The sequence below is a fragment of the Ranitomeya imitator genome, chromosome 1 (genome assembly GCF_032444005.1).
Source record: "Ranitomeya imitator isolate aRanImi1 chromosome 1, aRanImi1.pri, whole genome shotgun sequence".
NCBI classification, from domain to species: Eukaryota; Metazoa; Chordata; class Amphibia; order Anura; family Dendrobatidae; genus Ranitomeya; species Ranitomeya imitator.
The window spans coordinates 855,681,093-855,696,859 of record NC_091282.1 but is presented as its reverse complement, the minus strand read 5'-3'; the positions used below and the strand labels follow the sequence as shown (position 1 = coordinate 855,696,859).

General features: G+C 41.5%; 1 protein-coding gene across 1 annotated transcript in view; it reads left to right on the top strand.

Annotated features, from left to right (window-relative positions):
- The window catches only part of UNC13A (unc-13 homolog A), a 381,474-nt gene that overhangs the window by 258,027 nt on the left and 107,680 nt on the right, over window positions 1-15,767 (top strand). The window contains exons 27-32 of the mRNA XM_069741790.1: window positions 9,084-9,169; window positions 9,980-10,106; window positions 10,240-10,336; window positions 12,466-12,609; window positions 13,064-13,153; window positions 14,823-14,900. Coding sequence (XP_069597891.1) covers window positions 9,084-9,169; window positions 9,980-10,106; window positions 10,240-10,336; window positions 12,466-12,609; window positions 13,064-13,153; window positions 14,823-14,900 — 622 coding nt within the window. The remainder of the gene's footprint in view (window positions 1-9,083; window positions 9,170-9,979; window positions 10,107-10,239; window positions 10,337-12,465; window positions 12,610-13,063; window positions 13,154-14,822; window positions 14,901-15,767) is intronic.

Genomic DNA, 15,767 nt, shown 5'->3' with positions numbered 1-15,767 from the left:
GCGACCAGGATGAGCTCTATGAAAAGCACGGACCAAATCGGCAGCATGAACATCAGAGGCAATCACCCAAGAATTATCCTCCTGACCATAACCCTTCCACTTGACCAAATACTGGAGTTTCCGTCTGGAAACACGAGAATCCAAGATCTTCTCCACAACATACTCCAATTCACCCTCCACCAGCACCGGAGCAGGAGGCTCAAGCGAAGGAACAACAGGTACCTCATACCTCCGCAACAACGACCGATGGAACACATTATGAATAGCAAACGATGCCGGGAGATCCAAACGAAACGACACAGGGTTAAGAATTTCCAAGATCCTATAGGGACCGATGAACCGAGGCTTGAACTTAGGAGAAGAGACCTTCATAGGAACAAAACGAGAAGACAACCACACCAAGTCCCCAACAAGAAGTCGAGGACCCACGCGGCGACGGCGATTAGCAAACTGCTGAGCCCTCTCCTGGGACAACTTCAAATTGTCCACCACATGACTCCAAATCTGATGCAACCTATCCACCACCATGTCCACTCCAGGACAATCAGAAGGCTCCACCTGACCAGAGGAAAAACGAGGATGAAACCCCGAATTACAAAAGAAAGGAGAAACCAAGGTAGCAGAACTAGCCCGATCATTAAGGGCAAACTCAGCAAGCGGCAAAAAGGAAACCCAGTCATCTTGATCAGCAGAAACAAAACACCTTAAATAAGTTTCTAAAGTCTGATTAGTTCGTTCCGTCTGGCCATTCGTCTGGGGATGGAATGCAGACGAAAAGGACAAATCAATGCCCATCTTAGCACAGAACGTCCGCCAAAATCTAGACACAAACTGGGATCCCCTGTCAGAAACGATGTTCTCCGGAATGCCATGCAAACGGACCACGTTTTGAAAAAACAGAGGGACCAACTCAGAGGAGGAAGGTAACTTAGGCAAGGGTACCAGATGAACCATCTTAGAAAAGTGGTCACACACAACCCATATGACGGACATTTTTTGAGACAGGGAGATCCGAAATAAAGTCCATGGAAATATGCGTCCAAGGCCTCTTCGGGATAGGCAAAGGTGACAACAATCCACTGGCCCGAGAACAGCAAGGCTTAGCCCGAGCACAAACTCCACAAGACTGCACGAAAGAACGCACATCCCTCGACAAGGAAGGCCACCAAAAAGACCTGGCCACCAAGTCTCTAGTACCAAATATTCCAGGATGACCTGCCAACACAGAAGAATGGACCTCGGAGATGACTCTACTGGTCCAATTATCCGGAACAAACAGTCTTTCCGGCGGACAACGATCAGGTTTCTCCGCCTGAAACTCCTGCAAAGCACGTCGCAAGTCTGGGGAGACAGCCGACAAAATCACCCCATCCCTAAGGATACCAGTGGGCTCAGAATTTCCAGGGGAGTCAGGCACAAAACTCCTAGAAAGAGCATCCGCCTTCACATTCTTTGAATCTGGCAGGTATGAAACCACAAAATTGAAACGGGAGAAAAACAGTGACCAACGAGCCTGTCTAGGATTCAGACGCTTGGCAGACTCAAGGTACATCAGATTTTTGTGATCAGTCAAGACCACCACACGATGTCTAGCACCCTCAAGCCAATGACGCCACTCCTCAAATGCCCACTTCATGGCCAAAAGCTCCCGATTACCAACATCATAATTCCGTTCAGCGGGCGAAAATTTTCTAGAAAAGAACGCACATGGCTTCATCACTGAGCCATCGGAGCTTCTCTGTGACAAAACCGCCCCCGCTCCGATCTCGGAAGCATCAACCTCAACCTGAAAAGGAAGCGACGTATCTGGCTGACGCAACACAGGAGCAGAAGAAAACCGGCGCTTAAGTTCCTGAAAGGCCTCCACAGCCGCAGGAGACCAATCAGTAACATCAGCACCCTTCTTAGTCAAATCCGTCAAAGGCTTAACAACACTAGAAAAATTAGTTATGAAGCGACGATAAAAATTAGCAAAGCCCAAGAACTTCTGTAGACTCTTAAGAGATGTAGGCTGCGTCCAGTCACAAATAGCCTGAACCTTGACGGGATCCATCTCAATAGTAGAAGGGGAAAAAATATACCCCAAAAAAGAAATCTTCTGGACTCCAAAGAGACATTTAGAACCCTTTACAAACAAAGAATTGGCCCGCAGGACCTGAAACACCTTCCTGACCTGCTGAACATGAGACTCCCAGTCATCAGAAAAAACCAAAACATCATCCAAATACACGATAATAAATTTATCCAGATATTCACGGAAAATATCGTGCATAAAAGACTGGAAGACAGAAGGAGCATTAGAAAGTCCAAAAGGCATCACCAAATACTCGAAATGGCCCTCAGGCGTATTAAATGCGGTTTTCCACTCATCACCCTGCCTAATCCACACAAGATTATACGCACCCCGAAGATCAATCTTAGTGAACCATTTAGCCCCCTTAATGCGAGCGAACAAATCAGTCAACAATGGCAAAGGATACTGATATTTAACTGTAATCTTATTCAAAAGACGATAATCTATGCAACGCCTCAAGGAACCATTTTTTTGGCCACGAAAAAAAAACCTGCTCCCAAAGGGGACGAAGATGGAGGGATATGTCCCTTTTCCAAGGACTCCTTAACATAATTCCGCATAGCAGTATGCTCTGGCACTGACAGATTGAACAAACGACCTTTAGGGAATTTACTGCCAGGAATCAAATCTATAGCACAATCGCAATCCCTGTGAGGAGGAAGCGAACTGAGCTTAGGCTCCTCAAAAACCTCCCGATAATCAGACAAAAATACCGGAACCTCAGAAGGAGTAGATGAAGCGATAGAAATCGGAGATGCATCATCATGAACCCCCTGACATCCCCAGCTTAACACAGACATTGTTTTCCAGTCCAGGACTGGGTTATGAGTTTGTAACCATGGCAGACCAAGCACTAAGACATCATGTAAATTATACAGTACCAGGAAGCGAATCACCTCCTGATGAACGGGAGTCATACGCATGGTCACTTGTGTCCAGTACTGAGGTTTATTCATAGCCAAAGGTGTAGAATCAATTCCTTTCAAAGGAATAGGAACTTCCAGAGGTTCCAGACTAAACCCACAGCGATTGGCAAATGACCAATCCATAAGACTCAGGGCAGCGCCTGAATCCACATAGGCATAGACGGAAATGGATGATAATGAACAAATCAGAGTCACAGACATAGTAACATAGTAACATAGTTAGTAAGGCCGAAAAAAGACATTTGTCCATCCAGTTCAGCCTATATTCCATCATAATAAATACCCAGATCTACGTCCTTCTACAGAACCTAATAATTGTATGATACAATATTGTTCTGCTCCAGGAAGACATCCAGGCCTCTCTTGAACCCCTCGACTGAGTTCGCCATCACCACCTCCTCAGGCAAGCAATTCCAGATTCTCACTGCCCTAACAGTAAAGAATCCTCTTCTATGTTGGTGGAAAAACCTTCTCTCCTCCAGACGCAAAGAATGCCCCCTTGTGCCCGTCACCTTCCTTGGTATAAACAGATCCTCAGCGAGATATTTGTATTGTCCCCTTATATACTTATACATGGTTATTAGATCGCCCCTCAGTCGTCTTTTTTCTAGACTAAATAATCCTAATTTCGCTAATCTATCTGGGTATTGTAGTTCTCCCATCCCCTTTATTAATTTTGTTGCCCTCCTTTGTACTCTCTCTAGTTCCATTATATCCTTCCTGAGCACCGGTGCCCAAAACTGGACACAGTACTCCATGTGCGGTCTAACTAGGGATTTGTACAGAGGCAGTATAATGCTCTCATCATGTGTATCCAGACCTCTTTTAATGCACCCCATGATCCTGTTTGCCTTGGCAGCTGCTGCCTGGCACTGGCTGCTCCAGGTAAGTTTATCATTAACTAGGATCCCCAAGACAGAATGAACTTAGACTGTAAAGTACCAATGGCAACAGACTTATCAAGCTTTTTTGTGCGTTTAGAGCATGCTGATATAACATGAGCTGAATCACCACAATAAAAACACAATCCATTTTTCCGCCTATAATTTTGCCGTTCACTTCTGGACTGAATTCTATCACATTGCATTATCTCAGGTGCCTGTTCAGAAGACACCGCCAAATGGTGCACAGGTTTGCGCTCCCGTAAACGCCGATCAATCTGAATAGCCATAGTCATGGACTCATTCAGACCTGTAGGCGCCGGGAACCCCACCATAACATCTTTAATGGCCTCAGAAAGGCCATCTCTGAATTTTGCAGCCAGAGCGCACTCATTCCACTGAGTAAGCACCGACCATTTCCGAAATTTCTGACAATATATTTCTGCTTCATCTTGCCCCTGAAAGAGAGCCAATAAAGCTTTTTCAGCCTGAATCTCTAGGTTAGGTTCCTCATAGAGCAAACCCAATGCCAGAAAAAACGCATCCACATTGAGCAACGCAGGATCCCCTGGTGCCAATGCAAATGCCCAATTCTGAGGGTCACCCCGCAGGAAAGATATAACAATCTTGACCTGCTGAGCAGGGTCTCCAGAGGAGCGAGATTTCAAGGAAAGAAACAACTTGCAATTGTTCCTAAAATTCAGAAAACTAGATCTATCTCCAGAAAAAAACTCTGGGATAGGAATTCTAGGTTCAGACATAGGCGTATGTACAACAAAATCTTGTATATTTTGAACCTTAGCAGCAAGATTATTCAGGCTGGAAGCCAAACTCTGGATGTCCATGATAAACAGCTGAGGTCAGAGCCATTCAAGGATTAAGAGGAGGAAAGAAGCAGCCAAGCTGCAATTAAGGCTAGGCAGCAAACACTGAGGAGGGAAAAAAAAAAAAAAAAAAAAAAACTTCCTCAGACTACTTTTCCTCCTACTTCAGCCAAAATGATGACCAATTTTTTTTTAGGCCGGCTATACTGTCATGATCCCAATGGTAGGGGATCACAAAAGGACAAGCACAAAAACCAAACAAGCTCTAGGGTGATGGAACCTGAGCTGACCGCGATCCTGAACCTAAACACACAACTAGCAGTAGCCCGGGGAACGTGCCTACGATGATTCCTAGACGTCTCGCGCCAGCCGAAGGATTAACTTCCCCTATTAGAAGAAACACAGACCTCACTTGCCTCCAGAGAAACACCCCACAGAAATAGCAGCCCCCCCACATGTAATAACGGTGAAATGAGAGGAAAGCACATACGTAGTTATGAAAATAGAATCAGCAAAAATGAGGCCCGCTAAAGCTAGATAGCAGAGGATACAAAAGTGAACTGCGCGGTCAGCGAAAAACCCTTCAAAAAACCATCCTGAAATTACTTGAACTCATGTGCCAACTCATGGAACATGAGGAGTAATTTCAGCCCACTAGAGCAACCAGCAGCAAGGAATCACATATCTGCAAGCTGGACTAAGACAAAAATAAAGCAAAACGTGGAACAGGAAAATCAAAACTTAGCTTGTCCTGAAGATAACAGACGCAGGGAGCAGAGGTAAAAAGACACGCTGATTACATAGATAGCCGGCGAGGAAAAGACAAAAAAGCCAGGTTAAATAGGAAACTCCCATAACCTGATGGAACAGGTGGACACCAGAGACCGCAGAGAACACAAGTCACCCAGTACCATCAGTAACCACCAGAGGGAGCCCAAAAACAGAACTCACAACACTCTCCCTCAACACCCCGGTGGCTCGGCAGGGGGTCTGCAGACTTTTTACTGCCGCCGCTCTCCTCACCACGCGCCGCCTGCCTGCAGGGGTTCCGGGTAAGCACGCCTGCGATGCTCTCTCTGTGGGTGTAGCGGGGAATACAGGGGCGGGAGGGTCTCTCCTTCACTACCCTCTTAGCTTGGCGGGGGGTCCGCAGACTTTTTGCTGCCGCCGCTCTCCTCACCACGCGCCGCCTGCCTGCAGGGGATCCGGGTGTGCACGCTCGCGGTGCTCTCTCTGCGGGTGCCGCGGGGAATACGGGGGCGGGGGGTCTCCCCTTCACTACCCCCTTAGCTCGGCGGGGGTCCGCAAACTTCTTGCTGCCGCCACTCACCTCGTCACACGTCGCCCGCCGGGCCTCCCTGATCCGTTTGCTGAGCCTGAGGAGTCTTCTCTGTGTTGGCCTAAGCTCGATGCGCTGTGCTGCAGAGCCTCTCTGTGCCTGCGGATCCGGTATAACTTCTCCGGGGCACAGCTGGGGGTCTCCCTTAATCCAGGCTCGTTGCTAGGGAATTTCGGGTGGTCTGTGATCGATCTTAAATTTCTGAATAATAAGTGCAACTGTACTCACAGGAACATCAAGCTGCTTGGAGATGGTCTTATAACTTTTACCTTAAACATGTTTGTCTATAATTTTCTTTCTAATCTCCTGAGTCCTGAGACAACTCTTTCCTTCACTTCCTCTGGTCCATGTTGAGTGTGATACACACCATAACACCAAACAGCACAGTGAGTATCTGTAGCCCTATATACAGGCCCACTCACTGATTCCAAGACTGTAGACACCTGTGATGCTAGTTAGTGGACACACCTTGATTTAACATGTCCCTTTTGTCACATTATTTTCAGGGGTACCATCATTTTTGTCCAGGCCTATTTCATGGGTTTTATTTATTTTTTTTATTCTGTGGAAGCATGGCTGAAAAGCAATGTCTGAATTTAATTTGTTCATTTGCATAGATTTTTTATTTAGCATTACTTTTGTTGTCAGATTCAAGTTATTTCTGTGACCACTGTGGGTTTTTCTGTCATTAAACGAGGCATACTAACAATTTTGACCACGTGTGTATATTTGGTATCACCGCATCTTGAACGACCTTAACTATACAACTGTTACACTAGTTAGTTCCTTAAGTATACAGCATTAAAAACAATACAGGCAAAAAGTGGAATAAAACACGATTAAAAGGCAAATGTAAATAAAAATGGTATAGCTGAATACACCATCTTGCTCTGCAATAAAAACAAGCCACCATACAACTCCATCAGTGGACAAATAAAGAAGCTATATAGCTCTCAGCAATGCAAAAAACAGTTATTTTTTTCTAAAAAAATGTTTTTTATTGTGTAAAATGAGCAAAAAAATTAAAAAATATATAAATGTGGTATCATTATAATTGTACTTACCCAAAGGACAAGACTGTCTTATCACTTTTACCATATGGTGAACAGCATAAAAAAAACAACAACAAAAAACAATTCCTGAAATGATGGTTTTTGTTTATTCTGCCTAACAAAAATCAAAATAGAATACAATCAAAGAATGTTATGGGCCCAAAATAGTACCAATAAAACGTCAACTCGTCCCACTAAAAACAAGCCCTCACATGGCAGAAATATAGAAAAATTATAGCTCTCAAAATATATGAATGCAAAAAATGTTTTTATAAATCTGGTATCACTGCACCAAAACAAAGAATACATTTGTCTAATCACTTATGTTTCTTGAGAAACAGCATTAAAAATAAATAGAACAAATTCTTGACATGCTGTTGATTTGTTCATTCTGCCTCCCAAAGATCACAGTAGGGCTCAGCTCACATACCCGCTTACACTGGGTTTTCCATGTACTGTAAATCTCTGAAATTTGTGACAGAACTTCTGATACAAGATTCCCTATAATGGGAATAATAATATAATATCTATGAAAATGAACAAATGAAAGTCAGACATTGCTTTTCAACCATGCTTCCACAGATTTAAAAAAAAAATAAAACTCATGGCACGTTATGAACATAATACCAAAATCAAAAATGATATGGCAGCCAATTGATTTTCCTCGGGCATGTCAGCCTTTCAACCTACACATCAACATTTTATGTATAACTAACTTCCTGTTGTGACTTGAAACATGAAGAACAAGCATGCTGCAAAACAGAACAGAATCAGCAAAAAAGTAATATACAGCAATGGTTTAAAAATTACAACATGGAGGGAGGGCAGGACAGCAAGTCAAAAGCAGTCCAAAGGGGTGCTCCAAAAGAGAAAGCATACAGGACAAGATCCTCTATGTATAGTGTAAATAGGCATGAAATTCTGTATTTTACCACTACTGAAGAAAGGAAATGTGTTAAAGAGGCAATAAATATCAAAAGGTGGTATGATCATCTAAGAATTTTTATTCTATATCATTGACTTATTAAAAAAGGTTCTACTCTGTATTGGAGGTGGGAGTATTGCCAATAGCCTCAGAAACAGGTAGTGTTTTATGCAATATGGAGCACAACTGAGAGGCACTCCTATTGATTACTGTGCTTAACATTGGTTATATTTAGGAACAATATTAAATATTACATCAAGCACTGACTGCATGGCATCACCGTACATATGATTGCCAGCTATATACAATATTATTCCATACAAGCTTGCTCTGTCATGGAATGATATGACATATTTGTCATGATAGACCACCAAACATATTTGACCTACAAATCCATTACAGTGGGCTGATTGTCCATATGGAATTAGTGGCCATTTAATTAAGGGACATTGGCCAAAACCTTATTTAGACAGGAATAAATTACAATACACTATACATTGGGACCGTATTTGATCCACCTTTGTGGCATATTTACTAGTGATGAGCGAACGTGCTTGGAAAAGTTGTTATCTGAGCATTCTTGGGTGCTAACAGTGATTTTGGCAAGCTCGAATAATATGTTTGAGTCCCTTCGGCTCCATGTCGACATGTGTCGCGGCTGTTGAACAGCCGAGAGACATACAGCTGCAAGGACTCAAGCATATTATTCGAGTCCACCAAAGTCACTCGGTTAGCACTCGAATGCTCAGATAACACCTTTTCCAAGCATGTTCTCTCATCACTAATACTTATGATACACAATAGTAGTCCAATATATATGTTCTCCATTTTAACATATATTGCCACTATAGTTATTTTGTTTTTAATCTCACTATTTTAGAATTTACCAATCTAGGTTACATTTTATTCCACATTCTAGTCCTCCCTTCTCCCTTCCCTATGGCAACTATAACATGAGAATACCCTTTAATCTTCCTTGTTAGGAGACTGACATTATAACCATATTTAGTGCTTAGTTTTTTTTATATACCCTTCTCTGACTAATTCTCTCTATCTACTTAGGTTCCCTCAGGAGCTTAATGTTGGTAAAATTAGTGCCGAAGTGATGTGGAGTCTCTTTGCTCAGGATATGAGATATGCTATGGAAGGTAACTTCTTTTCCATATATGAAGATCACAGAGCTAGTCTTACTATTACATCATACCAATTCCTATATGTATTGTGTTGCTTCTATTCTGTTCTCAATATTTTGTTTATTCACTACATGCCAGATAGGAGTTGAGGGCTGTTTCCAGAGGTTCTTTGTATGTATAGCTCTAGGCAGCCTGTTGACTGCTGATATACAAAGACTTCGCAGTATGACAGCAGTTAAGATGAATACATTAAACTGCATGCATATGTTAATTGTATGAGATTTTCATCCATCTGTGCATACCAAATATCCAGAAAGACTATCAGTTGTGCCTATACGTCTGATTTGAGTCAATTCTGCAAAATGTGTGCTACTGGTTCTTTAAAAAAATGTTGGAGTCCTATAGGTGGAACCCATCAGACCTTTATGACATATCTTCTGGACATGTCCTGAATATACAGTATATGAATAGAACAAACACATGTGCCAGTAAATAAGCTGTGAATATGCCATAAATGTTTAAGATAGGAATAAAGGCTTTTATACTGTAAGGGCAGATCATGTTGTGTTTACAGGGCCTTTAGGGATGGAAAATTGTCCCAAGGGTCATGGATATGGTGTACAAGTGAAGTACACATCATACCATTCTGTCTAGAGTGGTAAAACTGTTGTGTGCCCTCTATTCCTTAGCTATGGTAGTAGATAGAAATACCACTTATATCTCTGTAAATCTTGGGAAAAGGTAGAAATAGTGCCAGATATGGTAGATTACATTTCATATATATCCAGAGGAGCTAACCTACTATGTTTTTTTTAATATTTTTAGAGCATGACAAGCACCGCTTGTGTAAGAGTGCCGACTATATGAACTTACACTTTAAGGTGAAATGGCTATACAATGAATATGTGACAGATCTTCCATCTTTTAGGAGCAAAGTTCCTGAATACCCTGCGTAAGTATAATGCACATATTGGATCTTTTCGTTCTGAGAATTTTGCGAATTAATCTGGCCTAACTTTTAAAAAAAAGGTATGGCTTCAGAAAATACAGTTTTCAATTACACATTATTCCTAATGTTTCTGCAGTTGGTTTGAGCCATTCGTCATCCAGTGGTTGGATGAAAATGAAGAAGTTTCACGGGATTTTCTTCATGGTGCCTTGGAAAGAGACAAAAAAGATGGGGTTAGTGCTGTTTTATTGAACTATAGGCCTAAACAGCACTTTAAGATGAGAGAATTTATAACATTTATTAATAGTGGCATATGCCTGAAATGACACAAATATCAAATTAAGCCATTTTGTATTTTGCATATTTTATTATGTCTTTATGCTAACAAAAGTGTATATTATTTTAAATAGTATTTTCAAATTAGACATTGCATCCAAAAATATTAGTAAAATGCATTATCAATGCAAATCTTTTCTAAATTTGGTATTGATGGAAACACAGCAGGAAGACCAGATATATCAATGTTCTCTTATCTTAAGCTAGCACTATGCATAAGGCTCTATTCAATTGCCCATTTATTATTTCCATTTTTTTCTGTTACATTTAGAACAGATAATTATCATTCATTAGTGTTTCACAAGGAAGCAGAGGGTCCCCATTGATTTATATATGGGCCTTTTGGTTTCCTGCGTGCAGAACTTTTTCATCCAAGGTGACCAACAAATGGAAATCAAACAGGCCCCCATATATGTCAATGTGACCCTCGGCTTCCGTTTTGAAACAGGAATGCGCATGATGTTAATTCTGTTCTCCTCTTTGTCTCTTCTAAACAGAACAGAGAGATGGAAAGTATAAATGGACATATGAACAAAGCATAAGAGTAGAGAAAATTTCCAAGAGAGTGTCAATTTAAATTGAGCCAATAGAGTTCCCCAGACAGGTGTGCAACTGATTCTCGCCATTCACAAGCTCTTGTTGGCTGAGCTTTCATGTTTTTTTCACAGGGGAAGAGAAGAAAGCTGTTTCCAGACCTTTCTGGTAGCAGCTTATCTTCTAGTCAATCTGCTGGACCCTTATCTTCCTTGACATCTGTAAATGGAGAGTTAGGAAATAAACATTAGGCTGTCAGCTGATCATGCTGATATCGGTGGATTCTGATTACTTTAGTCTAATTTGTATGGGTGCCTATATTTGGAATTTAATAGAACTAGTATTATTTGTACCTAAAGGTGGTGATATGGTACAACTTGTAATTAGGACTAATTATGCTCTGTATGTGCTTGGAATTTAGCACTACTAAACATGTGTAACATGTCTGATTCATGCCAGTCACTGTCTGGGGTTCCAAGTTTGTGTAGGACAATGGAAGTAGACGTTCCTGTTTCTTTCATCATATGGAACGTGTCTGTTCTCTGTTGCAGCTATTAGCCAACTCTGTCCAGCTACACAAAAGAGTTTTGACAAATCACAGAGATAGTCCGCTTTTAAAAAGTAGTACTGATTTGTAAATTATGTATTCTAAAGACACCCATAGATATTAGACAATGCTTCAGTCAATTGTTTGGCCAACAGTCAACATGGCTCTCTCTCCCATTGACAGGAGCACTCATTCTGCCAATCCCATCTTCTGTTCTCTATGAGAATATCTCTGCCAGCGGCATATCTCAAGGAGAATAAAGTGATCGGCACTCCGAATGCACGGACACCCCATACACATTTTTAGTATCGACCAAACCCGTCAATATCAGCACGTGCAGCCAACATTAATTTAATGTGTGTGGTAGGCTTAAGATGCTCGACTAGACAGAACCCCTCTTGAATCTTCTATGGGAGACTGACAAATGAAGACTAGAAGGATCACATAAAAACAAGAGATGACCGCATTTGGATTGTGGTTTAAAGATGTATGCCAGTCTGGTGAAAGCCAAAATTACTCTTATTGACCTCTGTAAGGTGACTAGGGTCCTATGGCTATGTTTAATATACTGTAGGAGCTGACTGGAAACTATTACAATGAAGTAAATAAAGATTTAGCTCAAGAGAGTCACTCCCCCATAAAAATATTTCTGGTATCAGTACCAATGCCATTAAAAAATCTACACAATTTAGAATAAATGGCTTGAACTGCAATCCTTAACCTGTAATGGTGATTCATTGCCGCACTCTTGTGATGGGGGTACACATTTAGAAGGTCACTCACTAAAGCCACTTTCCCAGTGCAGACTTGATCATTGTTTTTCACCCAAAACCAAGACTAGAGAAAATAAATTGGAAAGATTAATATTTCTCTTTTTCACTGCACTCCTTGTATTCTTAAGCCACTATTTCAAATTTTTGGATACTGTCTCTACTTGCATTACAGTTTCAGCAGACCTCCGAACATGCTCTCTTTTCTTGCTCCGTGGTGGATGTTTTCTCACAACTTAATCAGAGCTTTGAGATAATTAAAAAATTGGAATGTCCAGATCCTCAAATTGTTGGCCATTATATGCGCAGATTTGCCAAGGTATGCACACGCCTTTTTCATACTTTGCTTGGTATCACATATGTATGAGTTTATTCTTTAAGCCTTTAGCTAAGTGTTTTCATATAGTTGAATTTTAATTTTACAGTTATTTGTTGTTAATTTACATGTAAATAGCCTTAATTTACAGAGTGTGCTGTGGTTTTTCCAAATCATAATTTTTTCACTCATAAATTAAGAAGTTTTCACTATTCTATTTTAATTTGCATTAATTTAGGTTTTTATTTTTACATGTGATTTTGCATTTACACTATAAAATAGTAGAAAAGAGGTAGAATAGTGCACTTCTAAATCTTATATAGCTCTGCAGAAATGCTACTTTGGCAAAACTCTGTTTTGGTTGTGGACGTCTTTCTTCTGTCTTTCTTTCTATGAATTGCCATAACTTTTTGATCACACTTATGTGCACCCTAATCTTTTCATGTTTTCTGTCCAGACAATCAGTAATGTGCTTCTTCAGTATGCAGAGATAATCTCCAAAGATTTTGCTTCACATTGCTCCAAAGAGAAGAAAGAAGAGAAAGTGGTAATGTGTCCATATCAATACACAATATATGCTAATAATTGTTAAATGTATTGTTCAGCAGAAAAATGTTACTACTGTGTATTAAAGGGATAGTCTCAAGTTTGGAAGTTATTCATTTTCTGGATAAGGCATAACTTCCCCTGTGAGACCCTCAACGATCCCAATCTCTGTTTTCGGAATGAGATATCCCAGTGGTCGGACCCTCAATTATAGGAAAGATATTCCCTCCTATTCGAAGAATAGGGGATAAATTCCAAACTTGAGAATACCTCTTTAAATTTAAAATGTTTTCACATACTAATATACTTTATTGATAAAATGTGTGCTTGTTCTTAGCTTTTGGAATCAGTTTCAGGGTAGGCTACCTCCATTGAGTTTCAAAACAAAGAATCGCTCCCCTCCACTCTGTATTTGGGGGGTGACGTGCTTGCAGGGGGCTCATTTCAAATCCATCCTGTAATGATTGCCGGTGCCCCTGCATGGTCCCCCACATGCAGGGACACTGACATACTCACCGCCCTGGCTGCGTAGCGTGGTCCCCGGGGGACTCCCTGTCTCCAGCTGTCTGCACATTGCTCTTGAAGGGGCAGTGCACGTACATAGTTAAATGCTCCCAGTCAATGGTTGGAAGGCATTTAGTATTACAGTGCACCTGCAAGATGGCTCCCAGTCAATAGCTGGGAGACATCTTGTTTAAAAGGCACCCTCCCCAATGGGGAGGTGTCAAGCAACACAGTGAATCATTAGTGAGTGAGGTGGTCTCCTAGTGAAGTTGTGAGGTCCCCTGGGCCTGGTGTGGCCAGAGTCCTGAAACCCAAAGTCCACTGATCCTGTTGTGTCAATTCCTGAACCCGAAGGCGGTGGTCCTTGTGTGGCCAGTCCTGAACTCGAAGTCCCTGGTCCTATTGTGGCCAGTGCCTGAACCTCATTCCCTAGTCCATGTGCAGCCAGTCCCTGAATCAGTGTCCCTGATCTGTGTGCCTGAGTATGTGCCTATCAGATTACCCTGTATATCCGGACTGTTACAACCAGTCTCCGAATCAGCACTATCTGAGACTTCATGTCAGTAACCGTTTTTCAGAGGATCCTGAACCTAGTAGTCTGAGCAGAGCCCGAGTCCGTGTCCATGTCAGTTACCGTTATAAAGAGGATCCAGAACTTAGTAGTCTGAGTGGAGCCCTAGACCTATTCATGTCTGCATATTTGACCCCTGGGGTCAGCAGCTGCAGTACCGGGGACTGCCTAGGAGTGGTACCTGCAGCCAAGCATGACTCCACCATCAGGAGATCCAGTGAACACCTAGTAGCCGTTTAGCTACACTCCTCCTAAGTAAGCCCAGCCCCATGGGGGCTATGATAAAAAAGGAAACTGCAGTGAACCAGCCCCCGGATTGTATACATCTTATATTATAACCCAGTAAGACAGGAATGCACTGTTTGATGTAAGACAAGAGTAAGCCGTGAGTAAATGCCAGATTAAAACTACTTTGTGTGATAAAGCTAGAAGAATAATAGACCTAGCTTTCATTTTGGTGACCGAGTTATCTTTAACAATTCTAATGCAGTGATAATAGTTGTACCCAAGATAGCTGATAAAAAAAACATTGATACTATTCAACCTTTCTAAAATTAATCTGAATGTATTTCAATCAGTATTGGTCTCTTTACAGCCATGTATATTAATGAATAACATCCAGCAACTTCGGGTCCAGCTGGAGAAAATGTTTGAAGCGATGGGTGGCAAAGAAGTAAGTCTATTACATGACATTTTATCTACAATAACTACTATTGTTAAAAATACATATATATGGTGGAATTTGTCTAAATACAATGAGACTTAGGCTAAGTTCAGTGCTGACCTTCTATGTACTCGTCTGCACAGGAGATAAACTTTTAGCCAGCCTGCTATTTACATACAGTATTTTTAAGGATTTTATCCTTGTGCATCTGAAGACTGTTGAAAAAGAAAAAAACATATGCAATAGCATATAGGCTAACACTGGTCTGTGTACTAACCACGTGCAATCTGTTGTGTTCAAGTCTACAGTCACTTTATATGACTGCAGACTTGCGAATCCTCACAGCGTGTGTAGTACATGCTGTTAGAATTCTCCAGTGTCGGCACCTTGCGCGGACAGGCACCTGAGTGCAAGTATGTAATTTGCATACATGTGGTCATGTGCTTGAGTTAGGTCGGACTCGTCTAGTCAGATTGTGGCTGGACATGTATCGCATACCTTGCCCGCTCCCAGCACCAAGGAATCTTGACAGTACGAATAAGTCTACAGTCAAGTCACAGGGACTGCCAAATTGAAATACAAGCCTGGACAACCCCGTTAAAGCAAGTCTATCACTAGATTTGACAATACTAAGTGAATATATTGCTGATAAGAATGCTATATTCACTATGAAAATCCATGTCATAATGGCCATGTAATCATTATCCCACCGAGTCTGATTGACAACTCATCTGTGTCCCTCCTGCTGTGGAGATCTCACACTGCTCTTCACAAGAAGCAGCTGTCAGTCAAGCTGGGAGGGCGGAGACTGAGTACACTTGAATTCAAAAGCCATTTCATTCTATAGTTTTACTCATAAAATTGTTAATATCATTC